Source organism: Humulus lupulus, chromosome 1, assembly GCF_963169125.1.
Source record: "Humulus lupulus chromosome 1, drHumLupu1.1, whole genome shotgun sequence".
Lineage (NCBI taxonomy): Eukaryota > Viridiplantae > Streptophyta > Magnoliopsida > Rosales > Cannabaceae > Humulus > Humulus lupulus.
In genome coordinates, this window is record NC_084793.1 from 119259878 (window position 1) to 119286710 (window position 26833).

Sequence of the window (26833 nt, forward strand, 5' to 3'; positions counted from 1 at the left end):
AACCCGAATAGACGCCAAATACAAACAGCCACGTGTCCAATACTCGAGTAGTGGGCAGGCAAGATTTTACATGGCAGAAGCCTAAAAGCTCCTACCGTGCATGTCATAAAGTGACGACATCAAGCACGAGCAGGAGCTTGGGGGGAAAATGTTGTACCCTAAAATTAGTAGGAGTTCAATTACTCAGCTCGGGTACAGCTGGCAAATGAATATGTGGAAAAATAGCCAAGTAGGATATCTGGTTAACAATGATGTAAGCAGCTCGAGACTCAATTCAATTCGTACACAACGTACAGGTTGCTATCAAACTGTCTCTTATGATAACATTCCAGTTTGACACTTATAGTATCCAGACCCACATTTGGGCGCTCTGAGATTAATACGAACTAAGATTCAGATAGTTTTTAAACACTAGATCGGATGAGATATCCAGCTCGTGGAAACCTAGTCAGAACACATACTGAAGGATCCCAAAAGATTCGAAGGCTCCTTATACGCTCATTAATGCCCAGGCTGTATTGCATATCTATCATTTATTATCCGAGACAGCAAGAGTATATTATATTTTGTTATCAAATCATATCTTAATGTAAAAGGGAATAGTTTTTATTAAATATATACCTTATTTATTCACGCAGTTACCCAAACATGTCCAGAAAATTTCCTTATAAATATCAAGAATAATGGATTAGGAAAGGGACGACATTTTATATTACTGAAATTTTGCAGAAATTGTGAGATAAAATCAATAATATTATCTCGTAGACTAGGTAGATTTTAACCACTAAATCACATAAAAGTTGTGTGTATACGAATGAATTCTTATTTTTCATTACAGTTTACAATTTAGCACTAATATCCTTATTAGATTTCTTAATCTACTGTTGGTGAAAAACCGCGTAAACAGTACTATTGTTACTTAGCGATTGAAAACTCCTCTCGATATATATTATGTTTTTCAATCAAGTTCCGACAAATGTTGATGGTACTCTACTTCTAATAAAATCAAGTCACGTGATTACAATTCAAATGAAAAGCAAGTAAATTAATACTCTCTTTCTCAAACCCTGAAAGCCCACTAGCACAATGACAGAACCCTCCAAAGCTATTCCGGTCAGTTTCTCAGCTTTTCTGTTGACATTAAACAATCTGCTTACTCATGAGATCACATGAGTCCCATAACCTAAGGCACTTGCCACAAAATATTCAAATTTTTATTTTTTATATATTCTAAAACTTTTATCAGACTACATATTTAATTTTTTAAACAATGAATGCATGCAGAATAGAAAAAAGTTTATATTATTACAACAATGACTACAAAAGACTGGCCATGAGAACTGTCCCAAACAACCACCGCCACTGAACAAGTTTACTATTTAAATCTCCAACGCCGGATTGTTGTGCCTTATTCATATTAGGTGCTGGGGCAGCTTCAGCCTCCGATATGTCACATGCTCCGTAAGTCATATTCGGCTGCAAATTTATGTGACAAAAGAAAATTATAGTCAATTATAGTAGTTCAATACAACGAAAAAATTCAATGTTACATTTAATCTTCTCATCAGTCAAATGGTGGAAAATGTGATACTAATTATTTATTCAATCACACATAAATTTTATTATTATTATTATTAACTTTTTTTCATGTAACGAAAATGAATTTACTCACTCTACAGTTGAGAACGTTCCCACATCCACAAATCAATTGGCCATTTGCCATATCTGTTGCTGCTGAGGCCCCACCACCATCGCTCCTCTGAGAAATGTAGAAAAAATAATTAAAGTTGATAAGAAAGTAAATTATTCTTAGATTACGAACCCATCTACCTATACGAATTTAAGTGCATAATTTGTGAATTATTATATTTTAGTAGCTCACCTTGTAATAATCAACTGCAATGAAGTTTGGCCATCTTTTGCCAGAGGCATTAAAACAAGTATTGGCCATGGCAAGTAATGGAGCTGAATTGTCCTTACAAGCTTGAGTCAAACTTGGAACATCTCTGAAATAGTTCATTAGAACCAATGATCTAGAAGTTGTGTTCATAGGTGGCGATTCGGCCCGGTTCGGGCAAGATCCAGCTTTCATTCCTCCATTTCCATCTGCATTTTCAAACCTCATATATGCATTAAGCATGGTTTAATTTAATAGATATATAATAGTTACTTGGTCTTTTTTAAGAAATTCGCTAGAACAATGCTATATATAATAAAAGAGGACTCACATTGGTTTTCTACCACATATCTCCACTCATAGGCAATGCCTTCTGAAGCTTCTTTACTTGCTTTAGAAGTAAACACCACTAACCGCTGATTCTTCTGGATCATATCATCTACTGTGGGCCAATCTCTACCATTTTGGGGCATTCTTGACACTGGGAACCAATATTTTCTTAGGCCAGCCGCATCAAACACCTTGGTAAGCCCCTTAGGGGATGTCACATAGTCTTCGATGATAATTGTGACAATCTCAGTTGGGTTTGATTGGAGAAATGTTTGAACTTCTTTCAGCACATTAATGGCCGGTTGCTGCCATGCATATCAAACTTTTAGATCAACCACAAGATATGCATTATATATAGCTAAATTATGCACATATATATATATATAACCGTGTACAAATAGCCATATTTTTGGGGTAAATGATTAATACTTAGTAGCTTAATGTGAAGGTTACATGGATAAATATCCAAAATGTTACTCATTCTCTGGACTTACAAATGCAGTGAAATTGTAGCATTGGCCACCGAAGGAGTGACATAGCCAAATGTCATTTCGGAAGTCATACATGTCGAGCATTAATCCTCTTATACCATCCTGCACGCAATGCCATTTAAAATTAGGTACATATATGATTATTAATATTCTTCATATTCGATATATATATATATATATATCTCTTTCTGTGTGTTTTAGCGAAATAAGTATGTTTTTATACCACTAGTTAGGTTTAATTTTAATTAGTGCACGTACCTTGACTACTTTCCTCATGTTAGGCTTGGGAAAACTATAAACTATAATAAAGTGCTAAGGTTTCTTTTTTAAATTAAAGATGCACATGGGAACCAAACACTAATATATTCATAGGGTGACAAAATTATAAGCTTATAAATGCATTTTTCCAACTAGACAAGATCCGTCTACATTTTAAAACAGGCAGGCGGCTACTATCTTATATGTCCCACCCGTAGCCTTTCAATTGGGTTTTTTTATTATTTGCAAAAAAGAAAGGTTAAATATTATTTTGGATAGAGATGCACATTTTTTCCATTGGGACGGGCTCCGCCCCTATTGGGGCGGAGAATCCCCGTCTAAATGGGGAACGGGGCGGGAACGGGAATAACTTTCAATCTCCAAATGTTAAATGGGGCGGGAACGGGAATAGCACTCCTCATTCGACGGAATCCTGTTTAAATTTTTATATGTATTTTATATTTTTTTTATGTGTTTTTGTAGTATAGTAGTAACTTTTTTAATATTTTAAATTTTATTTAGGATAGTGTTTAATATTTTAAATAATAAATATTGTGTAATATTTTAATTTCCCATTTATATTTTAAATAAATGGGTTCCCCGTGGGGATTCCCCACCCAGTTCCCGATGGGGAATAAGCGGGGACGGGGATTATAAATATAAATGGGTACGAGGACGGGGGAGCACTCCCCGCCAATTCCCCGACCCGTGTGCATTACTAATTTTGGATCTTATGTTGTGCAAAAGTTACTGATTGGATCCTCTCTTTTTTTAAATGACAATTTGGATTCTATGTTTTGCAAAATGGAACAAAACAATATCCAGAGCTCGATTTTGGTCAAATAATTTTTCAATATGACCAAAATACCCTCAAAATTTTTAATTATGAAATTTTTAATATTAAAAAAATTAAAACTAAGGTAAAATATGTAATATTTAATTTTAAAATAGAATAAAAATTAAAAGTCTGATTGGTTCGCAATTAGAAAACTGCATTTTTGAAAAGTGAGATTCTAAAATGAAAATCTGAATTTAGTGACTGAAATCATGTTTCTGAAAATGTGATTGGTTCAATGTTAGTAAACTGTTTTTTAGTTTTAAAAAAAATGAATCTGTGATTGGTATTAAATTTGAAAATATAACAGAAACTGAATATGTGATTGGAACAGCTGAATTTGAATATTATTTTAATTTTATATATTTTATATACATAGGTTGTATAATATTAAATTTTGATTTATCAATAGATTTAATCAAGTGAAATTTAATTATATTGATAAATTAAAATTTAATAATAATTATTGATTAAATTCATAACAATATTGCATTGTCATCTATAAAAATACCAGCACAGCTTAATTTTGAATTGTGCATAAATGCCATAAAATATTCCATAAACACCTTATTACTAGTGGGAACATACTCAAGTCATAAAAATTGACAAAAAAATAAATAAATAAATACAAGCAATGATACAAAGGATAGGAGTAGAGAGAACAAACAAATCTTGATTTTGATTTTAAGTTTTTGGAGAAAAAAATCACAAAACAGAGAAAACACAAAATTGTTGTTTTCTAAATTACAATACAAAATTAGAATTCTGATTATCAAATATTTTGGTAAGTCCCACAAATTTTAAGTTTTCAAAATCATAAAGTCATTTCTAAATCAACTACCAATTACGCCCTAAAATTCTAATCTATTTCTTAAACTTTAATAAACTAAATTCTTAAACAAAACTTAATTAAAACAAAATCAATATCTCAAACTAGATTCCCCACAAATAAAAAAAATATATCTCAAACCCAAATTCAAACAAAAAAAAACTAAATTAAAATGTGTTATTGAGATTATCTCAAACCCAGAAACAAAGGAAAAAAACTTCATCATCACCAAATCAAATCTAAATAACCAAACCCAAAATCAAAATCAATGTTGAATATCTCATTTCATCCTACATTTCTCCCACCTAACAAACTCAAATTAAAATCAATTAAATATAAAAAAAAAAATTTGTTTGATCTGGAGTTGTGAATAAGCTATCTAAAAACCCATAGATCTAGTTCTATATTCACAGACAAAGGTTTCATAGGTAGAAGTAGCCATGGACGATAATCCCGAAATCTACTTAAGTTAAAAACTCAAAACAAACCAAATACAAAAACACATTCAAACAAAGCCTTCGACTTTCTCTCCCGATTTTCTCTCTTCCATGGCGAAGAAGAAGCGAGTGGTCCGAAAGTCTACAACTCGATTGTTTGAGCATGATTCCAGTAGTAATCAGAATAATGAGAAGGAAGAAGCTGGTGGTGTGATGTCTACGGAAGGTTTAAATCTAATAGCAGAAACTATAACAGATGGGGAAACAGTGCAAGAAGAAGCGATAACAGAAGTGGTTAATGATGGTGATTTTGAGATCCCTCCGTCTCCGACTCAAGATCGGCGACTGAGTAAGGATTGGGCTCGGGTAGTGGATGCTAGTGAAGGTCAGGAGACACTCCAGGATTCAGCACGTAAGCATTGGAATTCTTTTGCGAAGGAAAACAAATTTGCTCGTGATCCCCATCTTACTTATCAGAAACCTCTGCTTAAGAATGGCATTAAGATTGTGCAAGTTGACCCTGAGGAGGTGAAGTTTCAACCAGCGAACTGGAGCTCAGCTGTAATTTGTATGGTACTAGGTGCGAACCCTCCAATGGCGGTGTTTGAGGGATACATTAAGCGAATTTGGGGCCATCTTGGGATTGCGCAGATAGCTCGTATGACCATGGGTTTAACAATGGTGAAATTTAATGATGAGGCGACAAGGGATCTGGTTTTAGAGAATGGTGTTCTTCAGTTTGACAGAAAGCCAGTAATAGTCAGACCCTGGTCATCAGATCTTGATGCGGTGAAGCTAATCCATTCTGTTCCGTTATGGATTCGGCTTCACGATTTAAGTCTTCAATACTGGGGGAACAAATGCCTAAGTGCTTTGGTCAGTACTGTTGGGAAGCCAATTATGGTGGACCAGCATACTAGGGATCGTACCAGGATTCAATTCGCTCGGGTTTTGGTAGAAATGGACATCACGGATGCACCACCAAGAGTGATTCAATTTCTAAATGAAAATGGTCAGTTGGTGGAGCAGGGGATAGACTACGAATGGCTGCCTGTGAAATGTAAATCGTGTATGGGTTATGGCCATATAATGGCCGACTGTAGGAAAGGGGATATTGAGAAGAAAGTGGGGAACACAGAGAAGAAGGATCCTGTGACTAAACCAGAGGACCACACACAAAATCCCCCTATTTCGGTTCCTGTTTCCTCTCCGTTGGAACCATCTGGTTCAGGAAAAACAGATGATCAATCACTGCCTAATGCTGCTTGGAAAACTCCTAGAAGAGCTGCTGGGTCAAGAATGAAGGAACCTGTCCCAAGTCCTAATACAGATCGTGGCCAATATGTTGGGCATAGATCTGTGAATAAATTTAGTATTTTACAGGAAGAGAAGGGATTTGTGGCTGAGAAGGTAGAGTGCAGAGAGCCAAAGGGTCCTGGTTTAATTTATACTTAATCATGGACAGTTGCAATATAGGAAGTTGGAATGTTAGGGGCTTGAATAACAAGGATAAGCAAGATTCTGTGGTAGAGTTTTGCAATGTCAATAAAATTGGAGTAGGGGGTTTGTTAGAAACTAAGTTGAAAGGGAATAAAGTTCAGGAGTTGATGGACAAAAAGTTTGCTAATTGGGATTTCTTTAATAGCTCTACTGTTGAGGACAGGTTATTGATTATATGGAGAAAGGGTTATGTTAGAGTTATAGTAATTGCATAATCACCTCAACATGTTCATTGTGTGGTAAAAATGGCTGGGCAAGCTACTGCATTTTGTCTCACATTTGTTTATGGTTTTAACACCATTGAAGAGAGGAAGACTCTTTGGTATAATCTGGTGCAGCTGAAGTTTCTTGTTTCTTCTTGGTTAATTCTTGGGGATTTTAACTCAGTTTTTAATGTTGATGACAGAAATGGGGGGAATCCTATTACACCTAATGAAATGGCTGACTCTAATCACTGGTTATCTCAGGTTCATATTGAAGCTCTCAAAAGTCATGGGTCGGTTTTCACTTGGACTAACAACCAAGCTGGTACCAATCGAATATATTCCAAGATAGATCATATATTTGTCAATGAGGAATGGCATGATCACTTTCCTAACTCAGCAGCTCGTTTTAGTTGGGAAACCATATCAGATCATTGTTCTTGTGTTGTTTCAACTACAACTACAGAGGCTATTGGGATTAAGCCATTTCGGTATTACAATTTCTGGGCTAATCACCCTGAGTTCAAGAGCTTAGTGGAGCAAAATTGGAAGAAGTCGTTATCTACTAGAGGTCTAAAAGGGGTTTACTTAAAACTGATGAGAGTTAAGCATTGCCTCAAGAAGTTTAATCATGAAGTGATAGGTGATATTGGGAAGAGTTATCAGGAAGCTAAAGCCTGCTTCAATGAGGCTAAATTACAGGCTCAAACTCACCCGAGAGACAAGATTTATCAGGAGCAAGAATCTAATGCAGCTGCTAATTTTTATGCTCAAGAGAAAATGTACCATAAGTTTCTAAGACAAAGGAGTAAAATTACTTGGCTGCAGAAAGGAGATTCCAATACCTCTTATTTTCATGCCTGTCTGAAGAAGAGAAAAATGGAAAACAGAATCACATCATTCATGACAGACCAAGGTAAAGTTAATGAGAATTTTCCTGAAGTAGTTCAGCATTTTCTCAATCATTTTCGCAGCTATATAGGCAGTAACAGTACTGTCAAAACCAGATTGAATTTGATTTGTATTGAGCAGGGATCTAAGCTTTCTTTAGATGATCAACTTGGTTTGCTGAAACCACTTTCGTACAAGGAAATAAAAAGAGCAATTTTTAGTATCCCTGACACAAAATCACCAGGACCTGATGGGTTTGGATCTGGATTTTTCAAGAAATTGTGGTCTGTTATAGGGGGGAAATTAGTGCTGCTGTTACTAACTTTTTTGAAACAGGTCTCATGCCACCTAACTTGCATAATACGATGATTTCCCTCATCCCTAAACAAGAGAACCCGGCTAAAGTAGTTGACTACAGACCTATTGCATGTTGTACAACGATATACAAATGCATATCAAAACTGTTATGCTCTAGACTTGCATCAGTACTCCCTTCTCTGGTTCACCAAAACCAAGGTGCTTTTGTCCAAGGGAGGTCAATTGCTCACAATGTGATGATTCTCCAAGATATTTTGAAGAACTATAGGAGGAAAAACACTTCTCCTCGCTATACTATCAAGATAGATATCAGTAAGGCATATGACACCGTGGATTGGAATTTTATTGAAGATCTTCTTAATGCTTTAAACTTTCCTAGTAGATTTGTTCAGTTGGTAATGATTTGTATCAAAAGCACTTCCTATTCTCTCCTTATGAATGGTAGAATTCAAGGTGGTTTTCATGGGGCTAAGGGACTTCGTCAAGGTGATCCTTTATCTCCTTTGATATTTGTTCTGATTATGGATTATCTATCGAGAAGTCTTCTTCACGCTGCTGAAGTCTCTAAATTCAGATACCATCCTCTTTGCAAAAGTTTGAAGTTAATAAACTTATGCTTTGCGGATGACTTGATTCTTCTTAGTAAAGGGTCCAAGCAGTCCATTAAATTTCTTAGAGAGGTCTTGGATGATTTCAGCAATACTACTGGGCTCCATATCAATGTTAATAAATCACAAATATTCTTTGAAGGGGTTGAGCCTAGGGAGAAAGAGGAGATCATTAGGGATCTAGGTTTGGTTGAAGGTGATTTCCCTTTAAAGTACTTAGGGGTGCCTTTAAGACCAACAAAATGGAAAGCTGAGCACTGTGGGATTATCATTAAAAAAATCAAAATGAGACTTCATTCTTGGGGAAGAAGGCACCGGTCATTTGCTGGCAAAGTTCAATTAATTCATTCAATTTTACTTGGTCTTCGTAATTATTGGATGAGTACTTTCATCCTTCCTCAGAGTGTTTCTAAAGAGATTGAGAAACTTTGTAGAGGCTTCCTTTGGGGAATGAACGGGAATAGAAGCAAAATTCATGTGGCCTCTTGGGAGAAAGTTTGTCTTCCCAAGGCTTTTGGTGGTCTTGGGTTTAAAGAAGGGACCAAATGGAATCAAGCTATCTTAGCCAAATACATTTAGGCTATCACTGAGAAGAGAGATTTACTGTGGGTCAAGTGGGTGAACACTGTCTATCTCAAGGGGGTTTCCTTCTGGTCTTATGAGCTAAAGTTGGACTCTAGTTGGTATTAGCGCAAACTATGTCGACTTAGACAAAAAATTTCCATGTCTGAGATTTTGAAGGCAGGTTGTTCGGGTAAGTTCTGTTCATCTGTTCTGTATAACAGCTCTCTTCCACCTGCTCAAGTTAGCTATCACAAAGCCATATGGAGTAGTCTCAATCTTCCAAAGCATCGATTTATGCTTTGGCAAGTTGTGAATGCTCATTTGTTAACAAAGGACAACTTGAGTAAATTTCACATAGTCTTAGATTCATTTCTTTGTCCTGTTTGTGGAGACCAGCCTGAATCACATCAACATTTATTTTTTAAATGCTGCCTGTCTAGACGAGTGGTGGAGTTAGTGTTCAAATGGCTGGGTTTCAGAGGATGGCCGGTGGAGTTTGATGGCTGGTTATCGTGGATTTCGCTGAAAGCTTCTGGTATTGTGAGACTTATCAGCATAGCAGTTAGTGCAGCAACATGCTATGGTCTATGGATGAACAGGAATAGATGTGTCTTTGAAGGTTTCTCCAAAACTGATACTTTGATTGCCTTAGATGCAAATAGTATAGTGATCTACAGATTATTTGTTATTAAAAACAGAAAAATGTCTAGACAAGAGAGAGACCTTATACATAGATTAACATGTAATTAGTGCCTATATTTTTTGGTTTTGGAGGTTCAGCTTGTTGTTCCTCTTGGTTCGGTTTTTAGTGAGGTGAGGGTGTAATTTGTTGGTTGATGAATGAAGTAATTTTCTTCTTTGATAAAAAAAAAACACATTCAAACATATTCAAACCCAAAAACATTGAAAAAATAAAAAAAAACAATCCAAATAATAGAACCTAGAAAAACCTTGATTAAGATTTGGAGTCGTGACCCAACCAGATCTGCTCGGACCAAAGTCATCCCCAAGCCGTCGTCGATTTGTAGCCCCCGTCGCCAAAACCTCGACCACCATTGATGACGACTTCGACGTTGATCTCCTTCGAATGACGAACGGTGGAGTGAATGACGAAGAGGGGGTATGGGTCACAGTGAAGGAGGAACGGTGGAGGAAGAGTGATGCCTCGCACCAGACCTCATTAGCAAACCAGAGACCCTTGACGTCGTCGTCGTCGTCGTTGTCCCCACCCGCCTGAGTTGCTACCCACTGTCCAAATCTAAAGACTGAAGCTCTCTATCATTGTCCCTTGTGGTCGTTGTCCAGATTTGAAGCCTGAGTTGCTTCGCTAACTGAAACTCCCCACCCACCCCAAGATTTGAACAGAAGATTGAAGAAGAAGGAGAAGAACTAGATCTGAACTTTCATTTTGTTTTGTTTTAATTTTTTGTTTTGTTTTAATTTCTTTTTAGGAATGTTTTGATTAATTTAATGGGATTAATTTCTTTTTATTGTTATTAAATCATAGTTTTTTAATTTAGTATTTAATTTTTAATATTATGTTTATTTATTTATATTTAATTAAAATATATTTTTTATTATTTAATTAATTTATTAATTTATAAAAATCAGAAGTATTTTAGTTATATTTAAAAAATATTTGACCAAAATTAATCTCAAAATATTATTTTATTTCATTTAATAAAGAGTAATGATATGTGCACTCAAAATATATACTCAAATATTGGTAATTTGGTCTAGCCAATCACATTTATTAAAACTGGGACCCATTATTTTAAAAAGCAGTAATATTTTTGTGTATATTTTAAGTGCCCTATCATTACTCTTTTATAAAACTTAAGATTTGAATTATCATTCAACCAAAACAGAGAATACATGATCCGAAATTATATTTTTTTAAAAAAAGTAAATTACTTATTTATTTTTTAAGACGACCCAAATTACCTTTACTCTTATTGACTTAGAAAATGAAAAGAACAACTTTTTTATAAGTTGAATAAAAGCATATATGCATGTCAATCTATCGGAGAAAATTGGGGTCTCAAAAGTCGAAACATAGGATCTTAGCCAAAATCTTCAACTACAACTAGTGCTACAATACAAACATGAAAATTTTCCCCACACTTTGAGTTTGAATACATAGTATTAGGGCTGAGCATAAAATCTGAAAAACCGAAAAAACCGTGTACACCGACCTACCGAACACCGAAAAAACCGAAACCGTTTAAACCGAAAACCGAAAAAACCGCCGATGGTGCAAACCGCCACTGTTCGGTCAGTTTGAAAATTTTGGGTGAACCGACCAATAAAACCGAAACCGACCGAACACAATAAAATAATAATATAATATTATATAATTATTAATTATTAAAATTTTTAATAAAAAAAAAAAAAACTTAGGACACTTATAAATGTAATTATGTTCTATATATTTATGTTGTAAAAACACACAAAAATGGATTCTAACAATCCAAAATTTTTAACTAAAACTTTCAAAAAAATTAAAAATAAATAATCATATTCGGTTTGGTCGGTTTAACCGACCAAACCGCGGTCCAAAACGGTCGGTTTTTTTTAAACTGGTTTGGTTCGGTCAGTTTTTGGATTGCACCAATCCGAACCGAAAACCGAATTCTGGATTTTTTTTTGTGAAAAAACTGCCAAAACCAACCGATGCTCACCCCTACATAGTATGAAAGGCAGAATCTTCAACTAATATAGCACAATCAATAGCGTGTTACACATGTACTTTTTTTCCTTCAAAATTTGCGTGTATTTCTCCACTTATATTTAAAGTACCATCAAATACACTAATAAATTATGCTACACATAAATTATTAATATTTTTTTGTGGCAATATACATTATTAATTTTAATCACTAATATTTTTAAATATAAAATATTTGAAGTAAATATTATATTTTAAATTTATATTATTATAATGATTAAATATGTAATTTTGTATTATATATTATTATAATAATGATATTTTATAACATTTGAATTTAAATTTATATTAATATAATTAATAAATATTTATTTTTAATTAATTTAAAAAATATATTTTATTAAATATTTAGAATATTTCATTCATCTTAACAAAACAAATTGTAAAAATCAAAATTTTACATCTACCCACGTCATTATCAATAATCAAATTTTGCACATAACAAATAGTATATATTTAAAAAAAAAAAGACATAGTCAACCGAACATCATTATTCCAGCTATAAAAATAACCACATAATATATTTAATTTTTTCCATTTATAATAATTCACTAAAAAAACATGACCAAAATCAAAGCAGCCACTGAATCAACCGTATCGTTTAACAACCACCAAATTGTCATTATGTCATCCCAGCAAAACCATAATAAAAAGTAAAACTTCAGCAAAGCTCAGGCTTCTTCCATAATGAGTTATGACAAAGTTGAATTAGTATAAAAATTAACATATTTTAATCCAAATTACTATCACAATCCAAAGTTCCAAACCCATAAACATTCTTATTTGCAAACACATAAACTGATACAACCTTATAATGAGTTAGGCACACACTTGTTTTACACACTAAAAAGGTCAATAAGATTTGGGTACTCAAGCTTTACCATCTGTAACAATTAGATCTTCAATTTTTATATTTTAGCACATATATGTCTCAAATGCTATATTTTATTAAATAAAACTTAATTTATAACAGTAAAATGAGATTTTTAACCAAAAAAAAAAAAAAATGTTTCACCCATTTATTTTTTTTTTTTAACCAAATTAATTAATTAATTATTACTAAATATATTATTTTAGTAAATTGATCTAAATATTCTTATTAAATATTAAAAATTTATTTTCTATTATACCTCTAAAATATTTAATATCACTTATATATTAATTAGTTAATTATTTTTAATAAAAATTTATATACTTTAAATTTTAGAAGCATTAAATTTATTGAGAGTGTTTCTATCTATAACATCATTTTTTTTTCTTACTACATATATTTCTATTAAAGTCATCATTTTTTTTTATCACTACACACATTTCTATTAAGAGCAACGTTGTGTACACAAAAATTATGTACTAAAATATTACACTAACTGATGTGTCACTGTTTTTTTAAAATAGTAGGTCCCGCATGTTATAGATTTGATTGGTTAAATAAAATTATCACGCTAGTTGGTGTAATATTTTCGTGCATAATGTTGGTGCACATATCATTACTCTTCTATTAAACTTATCATTTTTTTCTCACTACACACTTATTATTTATTTTTAATGCGAGGAAAGAATTTTTAACAATTTATGAAGAGTTTAAATAAAAATGTGTGTAGTGAGAAAAAAATAATGTTATAGATAGAAATACCCCTAAAAAAATTTATGCTTATTAAAATTAAAAGTATGTGAATTTTTTTATTATCATTTCTTAATATTTCAAGAGAATATTTAAGTCAATTACTAAAATAATATATTTGATAATAATTAATTAATTAATTAAAAATAGTTTAATGAAGAAAAAAATGAGTGATGTGTTTTTTTTTGGTTAAAATTCTATCTTATTTTTATAAATTAAAATTTATTTAATAAATTATAACATTGAGGACATATATGTGAGCTTAAAAATGAATGTAGAGATCTAATTGCTACAAAAAAAAATAATATTGGAGACTTAAGGAATATAAGTGGTAAAACTTGGAGACTCAAGTGCTATTTAACCCACTAAAAATGTACTACGAACTCTAAAATAAATTAAAATACATAACACATCAATGTTGCATTTTGTGTGTCTAAAATAAATATTGATGTGAATATATATTTTTCCCAAAAAGTCTTAAATAAAAAAACCAAATTCGGTATGTGCAAGGCTAGTTTGGTCATTTACCACAGTGAAGGACAACGAGGCAGGATGAACCTTCATTAGTAACTATATACCACCTGACACCCTAAACCTAGGCTCTGCTTTTTAGTTATTGTGAAGTCCATTCATGAAGTTCTCTTCCTTAATTTTTCTTCCTTAATTTTACCTCAAACTTTCCCGAGAAACAAACAACATGAATTTCAATAATGTTTGAATAAAAAGACAAAAAAGAAAAGAAAAAAGGAAGAAGCTTACATTGAGCTGGCTAGTAATGGAGTCCTGCTGATTCATCGCGGACACAATCGGTGTCCCAGTCTCTGACTTCTGCCCCAACTTCGCAAACGCGTTGTGGGTTGTTAGCCATGAATACCGATTAAATGGCAATCCTCTCACCTATTTCCACCAAACCAAAAAAAATAATCAGAAAATGTAAAATTAAATAGAAACAAGAATTTAAAAAGAAAAAAATAAATAAAATCAAATGATGATATTTTGCGGAGTACCTGAGAAATGGGGTTAATGGGTTTAATTCGAGTACATCGCGGGCGTAAGTTTCCGTTTGCGACGCATGTCTCGCAGTGCAAGCCGGAGTTGCAGTTCTTATCTGAAACACAGGTTTGTCCTTCCTGCGAAACAGAGCAACTTTTAATTCGATATTATTTTTTAAATTTATAAACATAAAATGTTTTGGGTTTGATTGTGTGTTAAATGGACATGTTTAAAGAAAAATGAAGAATATAATGATGATGGTGACCTTGAGAGCTGAAGAAGGATCCAGGAGAAAAGTGGCAGCGAACAGTGTTGCAATGGAAAATAAAATAGTTCTCTGAAAGAATAAAATGAAAATGAGAATAAAACATAAAAAATAATAAATATTTGAAACCAATAAAGGAAAAGAGGAATTAGTAGGTACATAACATACCTCCATTATTATTGCTGGGTTGAGTTAGAATTTGGAGGAGAGAATTCTATTTCTCTGAAATCTGAATGTTGTTTTTCTCTGTTCCTGTCTTTCGGAATGGGACGAGGAGGAAAAGAGAAAAAGAGACTTTGGATCAGACTCAACTAGACAAAATGCAACTATTTCAACCAAACAAAATCCTCTTTAATACAATCACTTAAATAAATAAACGAAAACTTATTGGCAGCTTCCTCTAAAAAAAATATTTAAAAAAAAAGGTTGTTACATGTTCAAATTTGGAATTGTTATTATATGACTTTCAATATTTCACATAACTTTGTTGAGTCTATTCTTTTGAAGGAAAAGTTCTGAAAGTTTTCTTCTTGAAGCTAATTTGTACTCGTTTGTTTGTTTATTGCTCACAGCCATTGTGGACTGGAATGGGTACTAAAGTATGAACACAATTAGGTAGAGGCGTCATCTTAGATCAATGTTTGTGGTATTGCTGACCTTTGTTGACATATGTTTATTATCTTATGGAGGACATTTGAGCAATAGTCTTGCTTAAAGCTATGATATATAACAATGTCTGGGATGATTTATTTTCTATTTTAATAATTATACTTTTTAACATTAAAATATTCCAATAAAATGATTTACTCACTAATTATTTTCACAAATATAATAATTTTAAAATTCTAATTTTCTATTCCAAATTAAAATTTTCTTAAATGAACACATTATTTTCATATACTATATATATTTAACTTCACTCTCTAACAAATCTATTCATTTAAGGTTTATACAATTTTAGACCGTGTTTTACTATTTGTTTGTATCATGTATTTTGGTAAATTATTTTTTGGATTTTGTATTTTGTAAAATGGTTTAAATAGAACTATAAATTCAATTTTAGTCAAAAAATTTTTAACTAAAATCACAAATAATTCACCAAACTAATAATTTATAACAAAAATAAAATTATTCTGTATAATAATTGTATTGTTATATTTAATTTTTTTTATTAAAATTGAATTTAAGGGATATTTGAATAAATTTATAAAATATAGAGTCCAAAAAATAATTTATCAAAACATAAAGTAAAAACAAATAATGAAAAAAAACATAAATTCCAAAAATTGTATAAACTCATTTATTTATACTCAATTTGAGGCATGAATGAAAAAACAAATAAGATATTAATGAGAAGATTTTTGTTCATTACAAAAGAATAAACAAATAAGAAGTTTTACTTATCTATACGGAAAAGCAACTCAAGCCTTCTTACATATTTTTGCTTGAAGCATAAGCTTTTCCATTTGAAGTGTTGCATCATTTTATTAAAATCTCCATTAACATACTCATCTATTATTCTTATAAGGACAAATTAACCCTGAATTATGACGCTAGTAGACTTTTGTTCCCTGAAATTTTTTGTTTGGGTGATATACCTCTAATCTATAGAAATTGTAAAAATTGTCCCTTCTGTCCCAGAATACTGATGTAAAAAATAAAAAATATTTTTTATTAATTTTAAAATAATTAACAATATTTTTTTATTAAAAAAATTGAATAAAATTTTAAAAATCTAAAAACAAGGTTTACACATTAAATTAAGATTATTAATTAATTAAAATATTTAGATTTGTGGTTTTTTTTTATCTAAAATATTCATTTAAGAATAATTCATGTAAAAATTAAATCATATTCTGAGTTCATATTCATGTCAAAATTTATTTTTTGAGACCAAAATCATAATTTATTTTTCTCTTTCATTAGTCTTTTATTTTTATTTTTTGTTACAGAAGGTTAGAGGACCGAATTCATTAACCAAGCCTTTTCTTTAAAAAAAAATCATTAACCAAGAAACAGTACAAACTAATAACAATCTCATATAAGAAGACCAAGCACTAAATCAGAACTACAACAAAGAGACTAAACATATCAAATAGAGAACAAAACACACTATGGCCTGAAGAGGCAACAAAACAAACGAAAGAGAAAGGCCCAAGCTTCGTTGAAAACCAGATTTGGAAACCCAATCCTTCACAAACACCAAGAGCCATTCCTCGTAGCTCTGCCTCGATCGAGCAACCACACTTTGTTTCTTACTCCTCCAAGACACAAGATTCCCACCTACAAAGGTAAAATACCCCGAAGTAGATCGCATGTCATTTTTATCGCCAGCCCAGTCAGCATCTGTGTACACATTGATGTTTTGTTCCTCTGTTTTTCTAGAAAACAAAATTCCTTTCCCAGGCGCTAACTTCAAGTATCTCAAAATTCGTATGACTGCGTCCATATACTGCTCACCTGGATTATGCATAAATTGGTTGACGATGCTCAAAGCATAAGCAGGATCTGGTCTTGTATGGGCTAAGTACATCAATATGCCAACAAGTCTTTAGTATCTCTCTTTATCAATGGGAACTTGATTATCTTTCATTCGTAATTTTAATCCTTCCTCAATCAGTGTATTTACTAGTTGACATGCAGACATCCATGTCTCCTTCAAAAGATCTAAAGCATATTTTCTTTGGGACAAGAAAATACCTTTTTTGGATCGAGATACTTCTATTCCCAAGAAGTTCTTTTAAGGGACCTAAGTCTTTCATTTCAAATTCTCTGGACAAGTATTCTTGTAGAGCCTTCCTTTCAACTGGAACGTTTCCTGTTACTACCATGTCATCAACATAAACAATAAGTGCAGTAACTTTGTTGTTTTGCTTCTTCAAGAACAAAGTATGGTCTGAATTGCATTAATGATAACCAAACGCTACCATAGACTTTGTGAATCTTCCAAACCAAGCCCTGGGAGATTGCTTCAGACCATATAATGATTTCTTCAGTTTGCACACCTTCTGGCTTTGCTTTTCTGACACCATGCATCCTGAAGGAAGATCCATGTAGACTTCTTCAGCCAGTTCTCCATGTAAAAAAGCTTTTTTTTTTTACATCAAACTATTGTAGAGGCCATCCAAAATTAGCAGCTAAGGATAATAAGACCCGAACCGTGTTCATTTTTGCAACAGGCGCAAATGTCTCTGTGTAATCAATTCCATAAGTTTGAGTATACCCTTTTGCCACCAATCTTGCTTTAAAACGTTCAATTGTACCATCAGCTTTGTGTTTCACAGAAAATATCCATCGACACCCAACAGTTTTCTTTTCTGTAGGAAGGTCCACAAGCTCCCATGTCTGGTTCTTCTATAAGGAGGCCATCTCTTCATTAATTGCGGCTTTCCACTTTGGATCGGTTAAAGATTCATGCACACTGTTAGGAATAGATATAGTAGATAATTGATTTACAAATGATTGATTTGTTTTTGACAATTGATGTGTAGACACATAATGGTTCATGGGATATCTTACTTTACTAGACAATTCTGGTTCATATGTTGGTTTTGGAATACCTCTTGTGAGACGGTGTGGTAATTGTCTTTTAGATGACTCAGGAATATCCTCAACTAACGATTGGTTTGGTATATTAATCGGGAGAAACTTCAACTCAACGTCTGAAGTTGTTTGTTGATCTGGATTACCACTTATATCCAAACATTGACCACTAGAATCCAATTCATTCAGTTTAGTGTTTTCGTGTAGGGTGTCACCACACACATCCAAGTTTTGACCACTTGTATCCAATTCTCCTACACTTTCATTAAATATTTTTGCCATGTCAAATCTTACCTCTTCTGAATTTGTCATAAGATTGTATTCAAAAGTTTGAATTTCTTCAAGATACTCCCCCTAAAATTCAGACTCAGAGTAATACATGGTGGTTTCATGGAAAACAACATCCATAGTGATAAACATGTGCCGAGTAAGGGGGTGGTAACATCGATACCCTTTTTGATGCACTGCATATCCAACAAAAACACATTTCAAGGCACGAGGCATTAACTTACTCCGCTGATTTTTGGAAAGGTGAACATATGCAACGCAACCAAAGACATGAGGTGGTAGGTTGGGGACTGTGGGAGCTACAACTGCATCAGTGAGAGCTTGAAATGGTGTTTTAAAGTTGAGAGACCTCGAAGGAACTCGATTAATGAGGTAGGCAGCTGAGAGGAGAGCTTCACCCAAATAATGAGGGGGCATGTGTGCTTCAATGAGAGAAGCGCGAACAACCTCCAATAAGTGTCTATTTTCCTTTCGGCAACACCGTTCTACTATGGTGTATCTGGGCAACTGGTTTGATGAATAGACCCATGAGAGTCTAAGAATTGTTGAAGCTCATTACTGTTATACTCTCCCCCGTTATCACTACGAACTACTTGTATCTGGGCATTATATTGTGTTTTGACAGTATTGTAGAATTTTTTAAATAATACAGTAACTTCTGATTTGGATTTCATGAGGCATAACCAGGTCATTCGAGTACAATCATCAATAAATGTAACAGACCAATGAGAGCCTCCTAGTGTAGGAATTTGGAAGGGACCCAAACATCAGAATGAATAATCATAAATGGACTTTTATTTAAAATCAAAGGAAATGAAGCACGATGGCTTTTAGCAAGTTCACAAACATCACATTTGAAAGTAGAAATATCCAAATCAGTAAACAAAGTAGGAACACAAACGTTTTAAGTATCCAAATGAGGCATGCCCTAAACGTCGATGCCAAAGCCAAATCTCAATTGTTTTCTTAGTACTATTGACGATGAGAGCCTATTGCAGTTTGACAGAATTTGATGACTTCAGATCCAAGTAGTACAACATCCCTTTCTTAATACCATAACTAATCGTTTGATGAGTCTGAATATCCTTAAACACACAAGAGTCAGGACCAAAAATAACCACACAAGACAAGGTATTAGTGATTTGAGAAACAGAGATAAGATTATAATTCAAGGAAGGTACCACCAACATAGAATTAAGATGTAAAGTTTTAGTAAGATGACATGACCCTTCCCCAAGGACTGGGGTGGTATTACCATTTGTAGTAGAGACACAGTTTCTAGAGGAGGATTTCAGTTTAAATACTTGGTTCACATCAAATGTCATATGATTAGTAGCACCAAAATCAATTATCCATGCATTATTCAAAACAGGTGTAGAATTTTTATTTTTACCTTCTTCAATAGTAGTAGTCAGTGCTGATGAAGTAGATGGATCAACATCTTCTTTTGTTTGAGCAATTGCTGTTGTAGACGGTCTCCTAGCATTTCGATGTCGAGTTGGATCCCACCAGTCTGGATATCCAATTAACTCAAAGCAACAATTTTTTGTATGGCCTGTTTGATTGCAGTGAGTACATTTCAATGAGGCTTTATCAACAATGGACTTCTTTGAGTTGGTGGGCTGTCGATGAGAGAGCATTGCGGAAGCTTCAGTTTTGGTATTCTCTTCATTGAAGGTTGTGGATCGTAAGTCTTCACGATGAGCCATGGCATTACAATCTTCTAAATTAGGTCGAGGTGTTTGTCGTAGAATCTCACGTCGAAGATGGTCAAAACTTTTATCTAGACCTGCAAGAAATATGTGAACTCAGATTCGCTCAATGGACTTTTGGTATGTCGTAACATCATCAGGATCCTTCATAGCCACTATATCTCGATGATATAGTTCTTGGAATATTTATGTTAACTCCCCATAATAAACAGATAGTGTTTTGGTACCTTGCTTGGCTGAGAAAGCTTTCAAATTCAAAGTATAGACCTGCATCTCATCATTACCATCATAGAAAGTCTTGGAAAGACTACTCCAAATTTCACGAGCAATTGGTAAACGAAGATATTGCTTCATGATATCAAGAGACATGGACATTAAAAGCCAACGTTTCACTTTTTGATTTTCAGCTTGCCATTTTTCATAGCCTTTGTCTGATATAGTGGGAGGATCATTTTTGCCCGTAATGTATGTGAGTTTCTCTCTTTCGGCAATGTGCATCTCCATAAGTTGAGACCACACGTCGTAATTTGTCTTAGTAAGGAGAATGCCAACATTAAAGGGACTTTCAGGAACAAGGACAGACATAGGGGCTAATTTAGAATCACTTTGTTGACTTTTTTTTTAAATATATATATATGTATATACCTATACACGGACAGAAGTATATATATATGTGTATATACATACTAGAATGAAGCAATAAGACCTAACACATTTAAAACAAATAGAGCCCAAATATGTAATAAAAGAAAGGCCCAATGCACATAATAAATCAAAAGCCTAAATGTCTAGATAAAGAGGAAAATTAAACCTATTGACTGTAGCATCTCTCTTTTCTTTAGTTTGAGAAGTGCGACAGGTACTGTGCGACGGAACCGCAAGGCAGACTTTTAACTCTTTCAACTGAGAAGACAATCTGATCAAAGAGATGATGGCCTTGACGAAGATCTGGTAAAGGTGTGGAGGTGCGACGTCGGTAGAGAATCAACGATTGTGGGTATATATATATATGTATATATATATTTTTTTTGTATTTGGTGGGTTTGCACAAAGGATTGGCTGAGAGAAAAAAAAATGGGTTTGTAATTGTTTATTTTCCCTTTCTTCTAGGTAGGATTTTCTTCTTGCTCTGATACCATGAGAAGAAATGGTTTTTTTCTTATATTATTTCAGTGAAATGGGGATACAATTTATAGGATTTTAGAATTCTAAAAATAGAATACTAATTGATTACAAATCAATCTTAATCAATTACAAATGATTTATGGAAATCACTAATTGATTATAGAATATTTCAACACTCCATGTCTCGGACCCAAGCTTCGTCGCCATCTTCAGTTACCTCCAGTCCCCACATCGTTCGTCCTCGTCATCGACAACCCAAAAATCTCACCACCTCTGCACTCGTACTTGTTGTCCTCGCCGTTCAGACCCAAGATCGTCTAGTCCTTTCACATGCCGTTCTAGCCCATCCTCCAAGCCTGAACCCAACTCCAAAAACTCACTGGGCTCGTCCTTTCAGGTGCCGCACCGTTCATGCCCATCCTCCAAGCGCGAATCTAACTCCAAAAGTTTGTTGAGATCTTTTTCGTCGATGCAAAGCTCTTGGAAACCAGCTGCCATGCCATTTCAAAAAGAAAAAAAAAAACCCAGTAAACCAGCCGCAATACATTGAAGGAAGAAGAAGACTTCAGTGGAGGTTTGATAGGAGGGGATGAAAATCGAGAAATAAAAATGAGAATAAAAAAAATAGTAATAAAATTAAATAAAAGTTAAAAGGAATAAAAAAATTATTAAATTTTTTTAATATTGTAATGGAATGGTCTTTCTTTTTATTTTCAAATAGAATATTCTACCAAAAAGGCGATGAAAAAAATCATTTTATTAGAATAACATTCCAATAATCTAAAATACAACCAAACAAATAAATGAAATGAAAATTGATTCATTTCTATTCAATTACCCATATATTTAAGTTTTGTTTCAAATGAATATTTAAAAAAAATATATTAATTGTTTAAAATTCAATTTTAAATATGTATCTTTAATTTAGATTGTGGCTTATTTTACTTTTTTTTAATTAACTAAGATTATTAATGGTAGTTAAATTTTGGGGTTAATAAATGGGTAACTTTTTATATTTACTTGTAATTTTGTTTAACTTTTAATAAAAAATTATTTTTTATTATCCACATCAACATTCTGTTAAAAATTTAGACGGAAGGAAGGGTTTTAAATAATTATTATAATTCAAGAACATTTTCTCCAAACAAAAAAATTCGAAGAACAAAAATCTATTAGTATCATATTTGGCTAGGTAAAAAAGCTATTTTTCCTTATTAACCACCAAAATGTATGTAGGAACGTCCTTTCATCGTACATGGTGAGAATTCACAAAATATTACACGTGCAATTTCAACAAATTCTCTATTACATTGGCTTCTGATTAAAAGTTTTTTATTGGCTGAAAGTCTAAGTAGTACATGCAACACTCATTAGACACTTCGAACAAGTGATGAATTTTAAGTGAAACCGTCAATGTTTTAAGAAGCAATAAATATTGGATCGATTAGTGTCAATTTCGTTAATTTTGTGTGTAAAACAAAAATGTTCAATATTATATTTTTTTTAGTAATATTTTTTCTGTAGCATGAGAATATATTATTTTGATCCTTAATGTCATACTTAAAAAATTATTTATAACATATGCTTGCGAAATACCAAAAACTTAATTATGTTTCAAAATAGACAAAAGTTATAACGCTTTATTAGAAATATATCTCTTCTATATAATAAGTGTGTAAATAACGAAATTTTTTTGTTTTAACAGTTTTTTATTTTTTTAATGTTAACTTTAACGGAATATTATTATATTTAACAGAATATTTTTATATTTAACTGTAGTTTGTAAATACTTAAATTTAAATAAAATAAAATAAATAATTAAAAAAATTAAAATATGATATTTTTGAGATAGTTTACAATAATAATTTTTTTTAAAATAATAAATAATAAATAATTAAACAAATTAAAATATGATATTTTTTTAGATATTTTACAATGATAATTATTTAAAAATAATAAAATTATTTTATAACTTAAATAAAATTTAATTAAACTTAAATTCACTTATTAGAATAATATCATATTAAATATATAATATAATCTACTGTCAATTAGTAACAAATTGATTTTTTTTAAAACTAGCAAGAAACTTAAATTAAAAATACATATATAATATTTAATATTACATTAAACATATAATATATAATTATCACTCCCAAATTAAAAAACTAGAAAAAACATAAACTTAAACAAAAATAAATAAATTATTTAATTAAAATATGATATTTATTTGAAATTTATGACATTAATATAAATTTAATAAAAATAATTAATAAATTCTATAAATAAAACTAAGCAAACGTGCATATTGCACGCTGCTTATATCTAGTATATATATCTATTGTAATGCCCCAAATTTCCTAATAAGGTTTAGGACCTTGATTAGGAGGCCGGGAGGGCCATAATTGATTTATTATGATATTTAATGATTATATGCATGTTTATGTGTATTATATTATTATATGATGGTGAATGCATGCATATGGGCTCATATTTATAATGCAAGGGCATTTTGGTAATTTGGCCACAGTGGGCGTAAATGTATATTTTGGGTGCATGGTTGAGATTAATTAATATAGCCACATTATATGTGGATTGGTTCGAGCTTTTCGACATGAGACGATCATGAGATGTAAGTGTTCTGTCTAGTCATAACGGGTTTAAGTTCGGGGCTCGGGGTGAGTCTCGGGATGATATTGATGATTAGAGCATTACCGGGAATTAAAGGATAATGGGATGTGATTTATTGGTAATTGAAAATATGGAGATTAGTGGGAATTGGGAAGCGTTAATTATGATTAACGGGATAGGTGGAAAGTGCCAATTTTACCCTTGAAATGGTTTAGAGGCTTTTATTGGCTTAAGGGTATTTTGGTCATTTTGGGTTTTGGATATATATGATTTAAAGGCTGCTGGCTGTGGAAAGTGGTAGATTAAAACAGAGTTAAAACAGAGCCTATCCCTTCTTTCTCCCTTCCTTCCCGTACAAGTTCTCCTTCACCCTCTTCTTTAGGTTTTGAGAGCCTATCTTGAGGAAGCAAGCTAGGGAGTCAAGCTTGGGGAGGTTTAGCTTGAGTTCAGCCATTAAAGTGGATTCAAATCGTGTTTGAGGTAAGCTTCAACCATTAGTTTCTGGTTCATACTCTGTTTTGAGTTTTAGTTTTTAACTTGTGAATCATTTGTGGAAAGTTCGAATTAATGGAGGTTTGGATGATGTTTATTTTGGGTCTTGATGAGGGGAGGTTATGGGTGATGTCTAGGGGTTTGAATGAGTGTTTGGAAGAGGTTTTGGGCTAATTTGAGGGGCTGGTTCTAAGGGAAAATGCAGGGGACATTCTGATGTGCGTGCTGGGTTTTTCTGGGCAAAATTGGGTGTTGCGCCGCGGCATGGCCAGGGAGAGCCGCGGCCCTTGGAGTAAACTGGGTTTGGGCGCCTCTGTTTGAGGGGCGGGCCACGACATGGCCAAGGAGGGCCGCGGCCCTTAAGGTCATTTTTGCCAAGGAAGGGGTTTTAAGCTTGGGAATTCAAGCCTTAAGCCTCGGGATTGTACCTAGTACCCGGTTAAGTGGAGATTGATGTCTCGGAGGCTAGATATTGATTTGGGAACTTAAGTTGATCATTTGTATTGATGTTACCTTATGTTTGGTTATGACTAGGTGACCGCTAAAGGACTAAAAGCTGATCGTTCTCAAAGGTCGTTTCTTTTATTAATTCTCGCTCGAACCCAAGGTAAGAAAACTACACCCTGTGTATATGTGACATGCATGGCTATTATGGATGCATGTTGGTTGATTATTGAGCATGACATGCATGGCTGTTATGGTGCATGTTGGTTGGCTATTGAGTATGACATGCATGACTATTCTTGATGCATGTTGGATGTTTAAATGTAAACATTGATAGCATAATGAATGCCTGGCAATCTTGCCCATTTGCATATGATTATTATTGAGGCATGCTGGATGATTAAGTGTGATGCATGCGATGCACGAGAAACATATGATTAGGGCATTGCATGAGTGATGACTAGGAGATTGGCCAGAGCTTGAGTCTCTGAGTTTGTGCATGATCACGATTATGGTGGCAACTGTTTAGTAAGCATGCTGAATGCCCTATTCTTGGATAATTGGCATATGATACATAATGATAGCATTGCTTACTTGTGCATGGCACTGACTAATTAGTTAGATTTGGAAAAGGTGCTAGGATCAACTGTGAAGCTGTGACTTATTAGTCAGGTTCGGCAGTGGTACTGGGCACTGGTCACGTTGCACTGACTCGTTAGTCAGAATTGGCAAAGGTGTTAGTATCAGCTGTGAAGCTGTGACTTACTAGTCAAGTTCGGCGGTGATACTGGACACTGGTCATATAGCGCTGACTGATTAGTCAGAACGATTTTAGCGTGGTTCACGCGAGACAACGGAGATTAGATCTAATCGACCATCAGCATTGGATGACTCAAGGAGCATTAATGCTAGACCGACCCCGAGGGTCGATGATTAAGATAAGCACTTGGAGGCTAGTGGCTTACCTAGCAGCCACTCTCCCTCTTGAATCATATGATGTTCACTCATTGGTTTGGAAGCTTTATGCTCCGTGTGATTATAATGATAATCATTTGATAATGCTTATGTATAGTGTTATGTTTTCTTGCTGGGCTTCGGCTCACGGGTGCTACGTGGTGCAGGTAAAGGCAAGAGGAAGCTGGACCATCCTTGAGTTGAAGGGCTTAGGTGATGATGTGTACATATGCGGCTGCTCGACTGCCACGGCCGAGGTTTAAAGTGGAACTAAGGTTGAACCCTGTTTTGCCGCTTAGAACGGCCTGTTGTAAATATTTTATGTAATAAACTCTGAAATTTATATTTTCGGGATCCAAATGTATATATATTAAACGTTCTAGTGAAACGTTACATCCTAATCAAAGTTTTTAATCCCTAAACTGCTAATCATACTTAGTTCACGATTTTGGCCAAGTGACTCGAATAGCGAGTTTAGCACTGTTTACAAGGCACACCGTAACGGTCCCTAGAGTTTGGGGCGTTACATCTATTATATATAAAAAGTGTGTAGATAACGGAAATTCTTGGTTTTAACGGTTTTTAATTTTTTTAATGTTAAATTTAACGGAATATTCTTATATCTAACAGAATATTCTTATATTTAACGGTAGTTTGTAAACATCTCTTAAACTTAAATAAAATAAAATAATTAATTAAAAAATTTAAGATAAGATATTTTTTAGATATTTTACAATGATAATTATTTAAGAATAATAAATAATTAAACAAATAAAAATATGATATTTTTGAGATATTTTACAATAATAATTATTTAAAAATAATAAATGATTAAACATATTAAAATATAATATTTTTTAGATATTCTACAACGAT

The 26833-nt window shown here is 33.1% G+C and overlaps 1 protein-coding gene across 2 annotated transcripts; it reads right to left on the bottom strand.

Moving 5' to 3' along the window:
- Nucleotides 1–919: 919 nt before the first annotated feature.
- LOC133797291 (PI-PLC X domain-containing protein At5g67130-like) lies at nucleotides 920–15220 on the bottom strand. 2 transcript variants are annotated; one of them, XM_062235161.1, is made up of 10 exons: nucleotides 15202–15220; nucleotides 14937–15020; nucleotides 14769–14840; nucleotides 14518–14640; nucleotides 14270–14407; nucleotides 2722–2820; nucleotides 2229–2532; nucleotides 1883–2106; nucleotides 1673–1759; nucleotides 920–1476 (listed from the first exon to the last, which is right to left on the bottom strand). In XM_062235161.1, exons 2-10 carry the CDS (start codon nucleotides 14940–14942, stop codon nucleotides 1318–1320), a joined length of 1212 nt encoding a protein of 403 aa, XP_062091145.1. In that variant the 5' UTR covers nucleotides 14943–15020; nucleotides 15202–15220; the 3' UTR covers nucleotides 920–1317. The 2 variants fall into 2 exon arrangements, with proteins under 2 accessions (XP_062091145.1, XP_062091137.1); XM_062235153.1 differs by lacking the exon at nucleotides 15202–15220 and having other exon boundaries at nucleotides 14937–15145.
- Nucleotides 15221–26833: the final 11613 nt, after the last annotated feature.